Source organism: Doryrhamphus excisus, linkage group LG15 (genome assembly GCF_037039965.1).
Source record: "Doryrhamphus excisus strain RoL-2023G ecotype Guam linkage group LG15, RoL_Dexc_Guam_v1.1, whole genome shotgun sequence".
In the NCBI taxonomy this organism is placed as follows: Eukaryota; Metazoa; Chordata; class Actinopteri; order Syngnathiformes; family Syngnathidae; genus Doryrhamphus; species Doryrhamphus excisus.
Genome location: NC_136371.1, coordinates 12,728,059 through 12,742,105, shown reverse-complemented (window position 1 = coordinate 12,742,105; position 14,047 = coordinate 12,728,059). Strand labels below are relative to the sequence as shown.

General features: G+C 45.8%; 1 protein-coding gene across 2 annotated transcripts in view; it reads right to left on the bottom strand.

Moving 5' to 3' along the window:
• The window catches only part of LOC131104841 (plexin-A2-like), a 183,470-nt gene that overhangs the window by 28,051 nt on the left and 141,372 nt on the right, over nucleotides 1-14,047 (bottom strand). For both annotated transcript variants that reach the window (XM_058052404.2, XM_058052407.2), the window contains exons 18-22: nucleotides 9,149-9,388; nucleotides 8,365-8,508; nucleotides 7,150-7,384; nucleotides 4,340-4,482; nucleotides 3,563-3,831 (exon numbers count right to left, since the gene is read on the bottom strand). In XM_058052404.2, the coding sequence (XP_057908387.2) occupies nucleotides 3,563-3,831; nucleotides 4,340-4,482; nucleotides 7,150-7,384; nucleotides 8,365-8,508; nucleotides 9,149-9,388 (1,031 nt within the window). The remainder of the gene's footprint in view (nucleotides 1-3,562; nucleotides 3,832-4,339; nucleotides 4,483-7,149; nucleotides 7,385-8,364; nucleotides 8,509-9,148; nucleotides 9,389-14,047) is intronic.

The following is a 14,047-nucleotide window of genomic DNA, read 5'->3' as shown; positions in this document are numbered from 1 at the left end:
ACCCTGGTGTGCTCCTCCACTGGCCTCTCTCCTTTTCATGTGGTCCACGGCTTCCAGCCTCCACTGTTCCCCCCCCAGGAGTCCAGATCATCTGTCACCTCAGTGGCCTCGTTGCTCCGTCGAGTCCATCGGGTGTGGCGGGACACACGGGCGGCGTTATCCCGGACCGCCAAACGCAACCAAAGGCTGGCGGATCGCCATCGGAGGCCTGCACCTGACTATCAGCCTGGGCAGAGCGTCTGGCTGTCGTCTCGGGACCTTCCCCTGTCCGTGGAGTCGAAGAAGTTGGCCCCCAGGTTTGTGGGACCATACAAGGTGGTTCGTATGGTCAACCCTGCTTCCGCCAGACTCAAGCTCCCCACATCACTCAAGACCTACCCGGTGTTCCACGTGTCCCGCCTGAAACCGGTGACTCCTAGCGAGCTTAACCCACCGCCAGTGCCTCCTCCCCCTCCTCGCATGGTGGACGGACACCCAGCCTTTACAGCCAGGTCTATCCTGGATGCCAGGAGACGGGGCAGGGGTGTGCAGTACCTCGTGGACTGGGAGGGTTACGGTCCTGAGGACCGCTCATGGGTCTCCCGGTCACTTATCCTCGACCCTACCCTCCTATCTGATTTTTACCGCAAGTTCCCAGACAAGCCAGGTTGTCCACCTAGGACCACTCGTTGAATTGGGAGGGGGGGATACTGTCACGCTGCGCAGTGACATGTTCTTTTATTCTGAGTGCTGTTTGGGGGTACGTCCGGGTTTTGTGGTTATTTGGACTTTTACGGCTCTCTTTGTGCTTCTGCAGATGTGAACCTCCTTTGAGTTGGGCGGAGCTACCTGACGGGCGCAGCTGTTGCCAATCGTCCTAATTTCCGGTCTCCGTCTTAAGGCACTGAGCTGCGGCAGGAGGGTGCTGGATTATTCCTTCGTGGACGTGACAGACCAGCTCCTAGCTGTAGCCCTTGCTCCTGTGCCATTCAGCGCTGTTCACGTCTCTGCCACGCACCCTCCTACCCGTCCGGTAGCCCGCACGCTTCTCAGACTGTTTTCTTTCCCTCGTGGTGATTTGTGCTGTGCCTGTTTGCACTCAGTCACGGAGCCCCCTCTTTTGGTGCTCCGTCGTCTTTAGTTATGTGTACCTACTCGACTGGACTATTAAAGCCATAAAACCTTACCTGAGCCTGCTGTGTCCTGCATCCTGGGATCCGACTTCCGCACCACGCGGCCAAGCCTGACATTTGTAATGGTACCAGAACCAAAACTGTACATGATTTATCGATAAACCGTACACTGTTTCATCCCCAGCCTACAAATCTTTGATTGATGACCGCACACTGGCCTCTCAGACACAAATCACAGGATAAAGGCAAACAAGAGTTAGACAAGCTTCTAAAATAGTGGCTCTATATGTTCTATCTAATATGGTTTGGATATGACCCTTTTTGCATGCATATTATGCAGTGTGTTTTTTTGCAGTGTTAACCCGGACTCTCCCTGCTCATTAGTCATGTAAACGAAATACTCTACGGGATCTGTACCTTCAAGGACGTTTGCTTGCATCAGACCACTTCCAGAACCTTCAGGGCCACCAAAGTGCGGAAGAGACATAGAGGCAAGGATCTCGTAGCTGTTTAAAGTTTTAACAAACAAAAAAAAAAACCCAGCGCTTCCCCCGGAAAAAGAAAAAAACCAATATGCACCGGAGACCAGAAGTGGAAGCGCTTGTGAATGTTTCATAAGGCGCTGAAGCCTGGAGGATAAGCGAAGCTGACATTGAGAGCGATGCGGCGCAAGACGACAGAATGCAAGAATTTAAGCGACCGCGTCGCCAGCTTGAGGTCCATCAGTTGCAGTCTTTTCTGAGCATATGAAATATATTTGTGTCCTTTCAAGCAAATAAGTAGGCCCTGTCAGACTGCCATTCATTATCTTGCCATAGCCTAGGAGAAGGCATGATATGCCGCTTTATGTACGTATGCTACGTATTTGCTTTTCCTTCTCTCGCACTCACATATCAGCACTTGCTACGCAGCTTTGTTGTTTTTAACCGGTTTCCCGTGTCAAAGCATAAAGGACTGGGTCAAAGGTCAACGGTACAGTAATGTCAAACACAACATACATATAAAATGATTTTTTTTGCATTTCTTCATCCAATCATCTTCAAACTTGGTGCACATCTACTAGCTGGTAGATAGCCACACCAATGACTAACTTTTGGGGGGTGACTGACCTTGACATTAAGGATATCGCCTTGGTCAAAGTTGACCAATAACAGGGTGACAAAATTGCTTGAAATGTTCCCCAAATCTTTGAAGTGAACACACCATACTGGCTCATTCAAAAATTTCTCTTTGAGACAAACTAGAACAAAGATTTGACCGTTTGACTGGAATAGAACTGGAGCCAGAGATGTTAGTGACTTCACAACCGAGCCCTCTCAGTCTACCATTCATCATCCCGACTAAGTGGAAGATAACGTATGATATTCGCCTTTCTCACACTGGCAACCCAGCATCCAAATACTTCATACTCCCATGTAACAACACAGTACATTAATGTACACAGTACATTAGCGTTGGTAATGATATCGTTGAGTCCCTTGATTGTAAAAGGTTCTGCGCAATGCTTTTAATTGATTGGCCTTTGACATCTTGTTAAACCGGCTTTCCAAAATTCTGATACTGCTGTTGATTGGTTTTATACCCCAAGACTCTGTTTTAGGTCCATTGCTGTTTTCTATTTATGTGAACAATCTTTGTCAAAATGTATTGAAAGCCTCTTTTCATTTTTATGCAGATGATACAGTCATCTACTGCTCCTCTCCTTCAATTGACAAAGCCTTTGACTTCTTCCAGTCTACATTTGATGCTGTTCAGTCACATCTAAAACAGCCTAGGCTGGTGTTAAATGCAGATAAATCTAAAGTTATGGTTTTCTCAAATGGAAAACGGCTACCCTCTCAGCTCCCTAACATCAAAACAACTAAAGGGTAAGAAATTCAAATTGTCACATCATACGTTATTACTGACAAAAAACTGTCCTTTAAACAACACATTGAGCATCCGGTATGTAAACTGAAGCTAAAACTCGGTTTCTTCTTCAGAAATAAATCTTGCTTCTCATTTTATACAAGAAAGCATTTAATTTCTGCTACTTTTTTACCTTTGCTGGATTATGGTGACCTTCTTTTTATGAATGCATCAAATCATCTTTTAAAAAGGCTAGCCACTGTTTACCACTCTGCCTTACGCTCCATGCCTGCTGCTATCTTGGCCAGGTCACTCTTGTAAAAGAGATTTTTATCTGGTTAAATAAAGGATGAATGATTTGGTTTCAGAACATTTCAGGGGTAACGAGGTTAAAAATCTAAATGCAGAAAACCACATGGCGTAATAGCTCAAAGTAAAGGCCCTAAGAAGAGCTTAGCTGATCTGTAACTATCATGTCACCAGGTGCTAATAAGGTGAAGTAGTAACTAAAAAAATGACTGAAGTTGACGATATCAAATACGAAGCAAACACGAGCCCAGACATGGCATCTGGGCCTTTTCGGCGTTCTGGCCTACACGTACCTGCGCAGCAGCAGCTTGGGGTGGTTCTTGCTCTCCAGGTTGCGATCGATGAGGTCGGAGAGCAGGTGCTTGAGGACGTCGGTGGCATACTCCAATCGTCCCTGCAAGGCGGTCATGATGAGCGAGGCCACGTTGCCGCGGTCCCTCATGGAGAAGGAGCGCTGCATCTCTAGGGTTCGGATGAAGGTGAGCAGGAAGACTTTGTTGTTGATGAGCTGGCCAAAAAGCTTGAGGGCCTTCTCCACATTCTGCTGGCCATTTCCAGACACCTGAAGAGGGGAAGATGAGTATGTTAGCTAACTAGTGCATAAATAGCAACTATGAGGAGCTAAATGAGTTTGGGGTGCAGCTCTTCAGCTTTCAGCCTGACCTTGACTTTTTTCCCTCCTTTCTGTCCTGAAGCACCAAAGCCTTACCCCCCCATACTCTCCAGTTTCACTCCAGGCAAGCAGACATGGCGCTCATGGGGAGTAACTGAGAAGATCTTAATCAATTATTGACCAACGTCTGTTGAGGAGCATGGCGCCCTCATCCAGTAGCCAAATGTCAAAAGATCGTCCACAAGAAAGACGATCCCGGTGGCCAAAGTCGGCGTGTGCTGCCTATCTTCCCCAACCCATGACGGCCTGCCAATGCAAGAATCCTAGTGATTTTGAACAACAGCCAGTCTTAATGTGATGCTATGGATAGAAGTTGTTCCCGGGATGTACAGGAAATGGACACCAAATGCTTTGCCCAGGTTGTGTGATCCGTGCTGGTGGCGTCTGAGATGGTTACCTCCAGCTCTCTGAGGACGGGATGATCCTCGATGCCGGGGAAGAGCACCCTCATGGCGTAGGTCCTGTAGTCCAGATGCGGGATGCCGGCTCTGTCCAGGTCGCTGGTCAGCTCGTTGATGTCGGTCTGCAGCTCAGCGAAGGCTTGATTTTTATTTGTGAGCGAAATAAAGAACAAAAGGATGTCAGGTCAGTACGAGGGAACAATTTCTAATCCCTGAGGAGCAAATACGCTTCTTATCTTCATGGGGTTGTCTGGAGCAGCTACGATGAAGCCCAAGGTAGTCATCACTTGAGAGAAACTCCACATTTCACATTCGACAAAAACACACAAACCCCCACCTCTATTGTCAGCCATTTTATCTGGCAGACAGCAAATTGGCCCCAGCAGTGTGTGGATCATCTCAGCGTGAGGCTGCAGGTGAGCGCCGCCTAATTGGCTGCCATCCGGCCCCCGACGACTGTCTGTACACCCTTGGCCAGCCCCCTCCACTCCATGAAGGTAACCTCTCACAGGAGCCGCAACCCCCCCACCGCAGCCTTAGCCCCCGCCCTGGTTCCCTTGTGGCAAAGAGGTGCCCATCTAAATCCGTCCCGGAGGCGCCACTCTGCTAATCTTCTCTTTCCCAAGGCTGATCCTGATCCTGTCAAGAAGTTTCCTGGACTCTGACTTCAGCAGATGAAGCTTTCTTCAAGTCCCGGGATCGTCCCCTGGCAGCCCAACCTCTGCCCGAGACTAACACCAACCTGGCCCACCAAGATTCCTATACTATATCTAATAGCGTACATCTGTCATATAGAAGATCTTTGATCAGAAAGAGCAGAACTCTCCTGGCACATAAACTTTATTTTAAAAGATATCAATTTTGCTGTAGGTCTGTAAAAACTTCACAGTGCTTCTGTCCCATAGAGCATCTTTGACTAGTGTTTTCTGTGGTACTGTTGATGCTTAAAACAGCAGATCACTCTGGTCATATAGAGGATCTTTGACTGGCATTTTTGCAGGATACCGTATTCACTCCTATCATATACTAGATGATCCTTGACTCCCATCTTTTTTGATGGGAACAGTGTGCTCCTGTGACATAAAGGGTCTTTGACCAACATTTTTGGCAATAGAACCTTAAAAACAGCAGATCACTCTTGACATACAAATAATCTTTGACAAACATATTTTTTGCAGTAGATTCTTAAAAAGAGCAAAGCGCTCCTGTCATATAGAAGATCTTTGATTTTCTGGAGTAGTTAAAAAACAGTAGATCACTCTTGTCATAGAAAGGATCTTTGACACCCATCTTATTTGTAGTAGATCCTTGTATGCTCCTGTCACATAGAGGATCTTTGACGAGTGTTTTTTCTGCAGTACTGTAGTTACTAAAGAACGGCAGATCACTCTTGTTTTGTCCATTCTTGTAGTAAAAACTACAAACTACACATACTGTACGCGCGTATATAAATGCAGTATTTAGGATACATACACATACTGTACGTGTGTATATAAGTGTGTATATAAATGTAGTATTTGGGGTACATACACATTCTGTATGTGTGTATATAAATGGAGTATGTAGGGTACATACACATACTGTACATGTGTATATAAAAGTAGTAATTAGGGTACATACACATACTGTGCACACATATGTAAATGTAGTATTCAGCGTACATACACATACTGTACGTGTGTATATAAAAGTAGTATTTAGGGTACATACACACACTGTATGTGTATATAAAAGTAGTAATTAGGGTACATACACATACTGTGCACACATATGTAAATGTAGTATTTAGCGTACATACACATACTGTATGTGTGCATATAAAAGTAGTATTTAGAGACATACACATACTGTACACGTGTATGTAAATGTAGTATTTACAGTAAATACACATACAGTACATGTGTATATAAAAGTAGTATTTAGGGTACATACACATACTATATGTGTATAAAAATATAGTATTTAGGCTACATACACATACTGCACGTTTGTATATAAATGTAGTATTTAGGGTACATAAACATACTGTATGTGTGTATATAAATGTAGCATTTAGGGTACATACACATACTGTATGTGTGTATATAAACGTAGTATTTAGGGTACATACACATACTGTATGTGTGTATATAAATGTAGTATTTAGGGTACATACACATACTCTATGTGTATATGAATGTAGTATTTGAGGTACATACACATACTGTGCATGTGTATATAAAAGTAGTATTTAGGGTACACACATACTGTACGTGTATATAGATGTAGTATTTGGGGTACATACACATACTGCACGTGTATATAAATGTAGTATTTAGGATACACACACATACTGTACGTGTATATAGATGTAGTATTTGGGGTACATACACATACTGTGCATGTATATAAAAGTAGTATTTAGGGTACATACACATACTGTATGTGTGTATATAAAAGAATGCAGGGTACATACACATACTGAACTTGTATATAAATGTAGTATTTAGGGTACATACACATACTGTACGTGTATATAAATGTAGTATTTGGGGTACATACACATACTGTATGTGTATATAAATGTAGTATTTGGGGTACATACACATACTGTACGTGTGGTGTTGGTGCAGGTGTAGCAGTAGGTGGTGTTGACTGTATATGACACGCTGGCCTAGATGTAACGATCCTACCACTGCATTATTGAAAGCGTGCAGACCACCAGTGATTTGTTTACTGTAAGACGTCTTCATCATCTTCATCATTAATACGGTGAGCAAATGCCCCAACGTGAAGGGACCAGCGTGAATCCATCACGCCTGCGTACCTTCCTTGCACTCCAGGGCCACCCGTGACTCCAGGTTGTCCATTTGCATCTGCAGGCGCTTCAGAGTGAGGTCGTTCTCGCGCGACTTCCGCTTGTAGGCGATGAGGACAAGGATGACGATGATGAGGAGCAGCCCCCCGCCGGCGGCGATGCTGACGATGGCGGGCAGCGTGAGCAGGCTGTCGGACATGATGTGCACAGTGCCGGGAGACACGTGGAGGCCGCCCACCTGGACCTGTGGAGGAACAGCTGAGATGTTAGGATGAAGACCTGAATGTTCTTAAACTTACTCCATCCTTCTGGAGCATTTTTCTAAACACTAAAAATAGCTCAGATAAACAATCATTTAAAAAAATCAACCAATTCGGCGAGATTATTCGTACCTTGGGGCTGAGCAAATCAAGCGCTCCAAGCGCTTTTTTCTTCCCCTGACCCCACTTTAAGAGGAATAACGTTGTGCCACAATCCACACAAAAATCCCCATCAGCCACCTGAAACGCCAGCGCCGCTGTGATTGAGAAGTGCCAAGGGTTGGCCGGACACCTCCGTGGTGTCACACCAGCTGCTCGGAGCGTGTGTCCGACTACAGTGCACCTTGCTGGGCCACGACAGGTGGCTCCCCCTGCTCTATGCTCCGGTTCTCCTGCCCTCTGTAGCGGCACACCGGCTACTCGGAGCGTGTGATTATAATTATATGTAACTGCAATAGAATGATATTACTACATTGTGTTTTACCTGCCATTGCTTTTAATTGGATGGAGGACACGCCATGCATCTCTGCTGGCTCATCGTATGACTTTTTTTTATAGGTCAAGTTATAACACTTGATATACGACTCTCCAGCACTACAGACGTTATATTATACCTTCACTGTCATCATCATTTATCTTCTGTGGCACGCTAGCAAACTTCTGGTACTGCTGGCTTTGTTTTCCATGGCAAGGCCTACGCTTTGCCTGTTTAAATGTTTGAAAACGCAGGACAAATAAATGTATTGTTGCACAAGCACATGCAGCCTCAAACACTCCAGAAGACAAGGATTAATAAACACAAGCACGAGGCGACTGACACACACCGGGCTCTCCCTTCAAGCCCTCACCCTCGGCTGAATGAGCAATGATGACAGCATGAATAATGCACTTGACCCCCCCCCCCCCACACACACACACACCCGAGGACAGATGGAAAGTAAAAGTTTGACGAGTCCACACTGACCATGACTTTGTATTGTCCGGTGAGGTTGGGCGGCTCGCACAGCAGCTGGCTCTCGGACACGGTCACCGAGCAGGGGGTCTCTCCAATCAGCACCGTGTAGTTAAGCTTCAGGCCCCCTGAGGCCGGGGGTAGCAGGTTTCTGCCCTGTGGATACACCAGGGGGGCGCAATTAGGAGGTGCGAGCATCAAACACGCCACAGAGTGAAAGTAAGACCTCAAAGGACAGTAAAATGAGGAAGTGTGTGTGCAGCTGAGGTCTACAAATTCTAACAAAATGAAAGAAAACACAAGTAGACGGGTTCAAGGTAGGAACCCTGAGGGACTCCACTCTGGAGAATACTTGTGTTTAATTGTCACATTTAGTCGTATAGTATGAAAACTTGTAGAAATGATCACGTGGAAAGAAAAATGAAGGACACTAAGACAAATAACTTATAGTGATAAACAGCTGGGGGCGCTATTTCAACAATTAAATACTTAACAATGTTTTAAAGGAATTTTATGACATTTTTAAAACATAATTTGCATTGCAGTTTTTGGTTATACATTTAAAAAAATTAAACACATTACATAAAAAAAACAAATTATTACCATCATATTGTCCAATAAAATATTCTCCTGCTGCACTGTTTGGCATGCACACACAAAAGAAAATGAAGCAAATGTGATGAATGCCTGTGATGAATAACGGTATATATTAACATAATGATGGTGGTATTTTTAAATGATCAGTCAGCATGTGTTATTTCACGTGTGGAAGCTGGCGGCGGAGTCTCGAGACTACCTTGAGGATGATGGGAGATCCTGGCTTCTGCTCCAGGACTCCGGTGGTGCTGAGAGGCTCAAAGTACGGGTTGGGGTAGTAGAGCAGGTTGGTGTTGTTGTAGACCAGCAGCGCCTGCACGTTGTTGAAGATGAATCCGAACTCGTCGGCGTGCTTAACCGTGTCCGGTCCGGGATGGTAGTCCTCCACCAGGGAGGGGGCCGAGCAGCTCATGCTGGTGGTGTTCAACACTTTGCACACCTGGAGAGCACAGAGGACGCGGGGCGAAAACCCAAATTAGCGGAGAGGACAGCGACCAAAATATGACGCTGTTCTATTTTTTACTGGATTTTTTGCCTCACTGCTTAATTGATAGAAATCAAGAATAAAGCACAATAGAAACGCCACAAATGCTATTCCCACTGATAAGAGTTTGGTGAGTAAATAGCCGCCTCTGGCCGAGATAAAAATGTTTCACCACAACATGTGTGCATTGTCAATCCCGGTCAATTCCGAGATGTGGAGCGACGGAGAAAGAAGGAGGAAGCCCATTAGGCCCATATTTGGTCTTTACACGCCTCATTCTTTGCAGGGAAAATGATTTACAGCCCGTCATCAAATCAATCTCTATCGGCGTGGACACCTCCATTAAATGAGAAATAAACAGCCGCCGGTGCTCCGGTGAAAAAGCACCGGCCACAAAAGCTCGGAGGCGCTCTCTCCTTTGCCTCCTCCGCAGCTGGAGGCTGCTAGCGGGCTGAGCTACGGCTCTTTTATTACTTCTCTCCAGTTTGCCCAGATGAGTGAGCTGTCTCCCATCCATCCTCGCTGGCTCGGCTTGAGAGGGGGTGGGGGGAGGTGGTGGAGGAGGTGGAGGATCGGCGAGAAAGGCTGGGGGAGGCGAGGATTGATTGCCGAGCAGCGAGTCCGCTCACAGAGGTTTTTTATCTGCTTTCATTCCCAGCCTGCTCGCTCGCTTTCTCTGGGGAAGAAACTTAATTAGAAGCAAATATCACCAAAGCTGCTGAATGCGAGCGAGTACCACGCCTTCTACCTGTTGTGTGTGTGGCGAAGCACCCGTCGGGGGAGATCGATGCTGGGTTGGTGTGTGTAGTCCACGCCATACGTGCTTTGTGTGCACAGGCGCTTCTCCTTTGCACAGCAAACCCGGCTGTGAGCGAACTAGAAATGAGGCGACCACGACATTGCGTTGTTGTTGTATTGTTGTCGTCCCCTGAAGCCACGATTGGATGTCTTCTAACGCCATCATCTCGAGCGACAAACAGCAATTCCCTCAGAAATAACATCAGAATTCTGAAAGAATAGGCTACTGGAAAAACAAGACCTGGTCGTGTATGCTACGGTCACAATGACACAAATATTCATTTTCACAAAGCCTGCTGCCTTTTTATGATGCCGACTTTGCATCGCTTGATTGGTCACAACCCGATACTCCACAATGTTTTGAGGAGCGCTAAGATGAATAGCAAATTAAGAGCACAGTCCCTCTTTATCATGACAATGAACTTTCCTCCTGCGTATAAGAAGAGCCGCAAAAGGACCATCTCACGTCAGGTTCGGGATTTTGCTGCCAGGAGGATGGCACCTAAACCAAACCAAACATTATGAATAACTTCAATTGTTGTGAAGAATGCTTCATTCATTCATTCATACCTTATCCTCACAAAGTTCACGGGCATGCTGGAGTCTATCCCAGCTGTCTTCGAGCGAGAGTACACCCTAGACCTGTCACAGGGCACAGAGTATGGACAAACAACCATTCCCACTCACATTCATACCTATGGACAATTTGGAGTGGCCAATTAACCTAGCATGTTTTTGGAATGTGGGAGGAAACCGGAGTACCCGGAGAAAACCCACGCATGCACGGGGAGAACATGCAAACTCCACACAGAGATGGCTGAGGGTGGAATCGAACTCAGGTCTCCTAGCTGTGTGGCCTGCGCACTAACCACTTGCTACTGTGCAGTCCGAAGAGGGCTTCAGTGCACCCAAAAAAGCAAAAGGCATAACTAAGTGACTTGGGAACAACACAGCGAGATAGTAACATCTGACAAAATGTAAACACTTTTTGGAATGTAAATGTAAACACAAAATCCTTGTAAATGTGTTCCGGCATAGCAGTCATGCTATGTCGTGAAATGACACCCATCTGTCTCGCGTTGTGTTGTCTTAAACCTTCCTCTTTTGGGAACTTAAACAAACTTACAGTATCACCAGGATACGTGAACATCCAGCAGCAACACAACCGACTATTCTGATGAAAAATATCCTGAACCAAGACAATGACAACAATCTACCTCTAAAAGGTTTAGTTTACTCTGCTTTATCTGCGTGGTATTACCCCCAGTACGTCACTAGTTCCAGCTAGTTCGTGAACAATGAATGTACTTTTTGCAAATTTAACGTCAGCTTTCCACAAATGCAACAATGTAGAACAAACTACATAATATATTTAAGCAAAGATGATGATCATAAATCCATGTTCTTTGAGTGTTACTGGCAAAATTTGGCTTGTTTTAAATCCCGCTGACTCGACCCACGCCTGGTGAACAAGGCACGTTGGCTCGTGTGGATGGATGTTAGGTTTGGACTGCATGCCAGTGCCGCTTGGCAGGAAAACCGTGTAGGAGTAGCAAGACAACACAGCTCAGGAGCTGCCAACCTGCTACCCAATCCTAGCCTCCGGTTGACCTCTGACTCTTAGACTCCGCCGTCCTACGCACATCTCCACATGAAGCTGCATCTCGCCCGGCCAGAGACCTTGTGCGTGGTTTGTTGTGCTGCAGTATCACGGCGATGTTAGCTGGTGTTAATGTATTCAGCCACAGGCAGTCGGAAGCACATTTTACAATGTCATACAGTCAGAGGTTACCCGATTTGAGCAAAACTTACTTAAGGGTCACAGAGTTGGAACATCACACCTAGTTTGATCTGGATCTGATCCATATTACATATTGGCAATTATTTTCTCTATTTGTGGACCTCATTTGAACTTACCAACACCGAAAGCTGCACAGCAATGTGTCGCAGACAAACAAACACAGTATGCCACCGGGGCTTTCTAAAGCTTGATGATTGACGGCCATTGCATGTCCCGCCCTCCAGCCTAACAGCACATTTGCTCATCAAATCCCTAAATGGCCCATTTACACATCACTGTTTCCTTGCTCCTTTTTGGATTCCAGCAGCCTGGAAATAAAAAATGCGTTTTGAAGGGGGGGACAAAATACTGACTGCCGTCATTGGCGACACTTTCACGGTCATCAAAGCTGAAGCGGACTATGCTTCATCATCCATGACAAGTTTGGTTGTCAAATCAGCTGTTGGTGTGAAAGTAATGTACGTTATACTTCTTATGCATGTTATACTTATTGCTCATCTGTGATAGCAATGCTGGCTGAGCAGTGCAGCCGTTACAACACTGGTTCTGGTGCTGCTGTGTTGTGCAACAACGCAAACTTGCACCCACACTATGGTAACAGCTCAAATATTCATTCATTCATTTCCTACCGCTTTTTCCTCACGAGGGTCGCGGGGGTGCTGGAGCCTATCTCAGCTGTCGGGGTCCACCCTGGACTGGTGGCCAGCCAATCACAGGGCACATATAGACAAACAACCATTCACACTCACATTCATACCTATGGACAATTTGGAGTGGCCAATTAACCTAGCATGTTTTTGGAATGGGGGAGGAAACAGGAGTACCCGGAGAAAACCCACGCATGCACGGGGAGAACATGCAAACTCCACACAGAGATGCCGGAGGGTGGAATTGAACTCTGGTCTCCTAGCTGTGAGGTCTGCGCGCTAACCACTCGACCGCCGTGCCGCCCACAGCTCAAATATGTTGAGTTAAATATCTGAAGATTCCGACAAGACAGAATTGTTGAACGGCTGGTGGACAAGGCCGTAATTCCACGAGCCAATCGTGACGCTGTTATTGAGACGTGCGGCGGTGCGTTCATCACACAATAGAAGATGAATGAGAGGAAGTAATGTGCAAGTAGTGAGCATCTATTATGGTGATGGCAATCCTACCATTAGCGATACAATAACAACCTCTGATCAGCTCAGGCATCTTCATGAAAGAAGCCTTTCAGCTTGAAGCGAGATGACGATAAACGCCACCGAGTGCTCACACAGACATTTTCCACACTGAGAAAGTTGCGGCGTGGCAATTTAGTGGCAGACAGGTGATCATTTGAAGCCGTCTGACAGGCTGCGGCTCGTACTTTTCCCATTCCTTGGGCGACAAAGGAGGGGAGGCTGGAGGTGTCTGGATAAAGACAGCCTTGCCGGCTTCTTTGCCAGCGTCAACGAGCCAGCCTCTTTTGTGCCGCTTGTGTGGCACAGGAAGTGTTTACGCTCCACTGCTAAATTGTGAAACAGACACGTTTGCAATTAAGTCAGCTTTCATACGCCACTAAAAGCACGTCCTTACTGTCGGAATAAACACTACAGGTCGTATTGTGATGTTCAGCCCTGAGCGAGCGAGACACTTTAGGAGCTTAGGTGTTAGAAGTGGGATCCACAGATGGGAGAGAGCCTTGTTTTTATATCTCCTTTTCTTTACAGCAATCAATTATAGAGTCTGTTCATCCTTGTGTCTGGAAACTTCCTGAAGCCTTTAACTGGCTACCAAACAATAAAACACTAGGAAAAAGTACTCGGAAAAAAGGCTTTAACTAGCTACTAAACAATAAAACACTCGGAAAAAGTACTAGGAAAAAAGGCTTTAACTAGCTACTAAACAATAAAACACTAGGAAAAAGTACTAGGAAAAAAGGCTTTAACTAGCTACTAAACAATAAAACACAAGGAAAAAGTACTAGGAAAAAAGGCTTTAACTAGCTACTAAACAATAAAACACTAGGAAAAAGTACTAGGAAAAAAGGC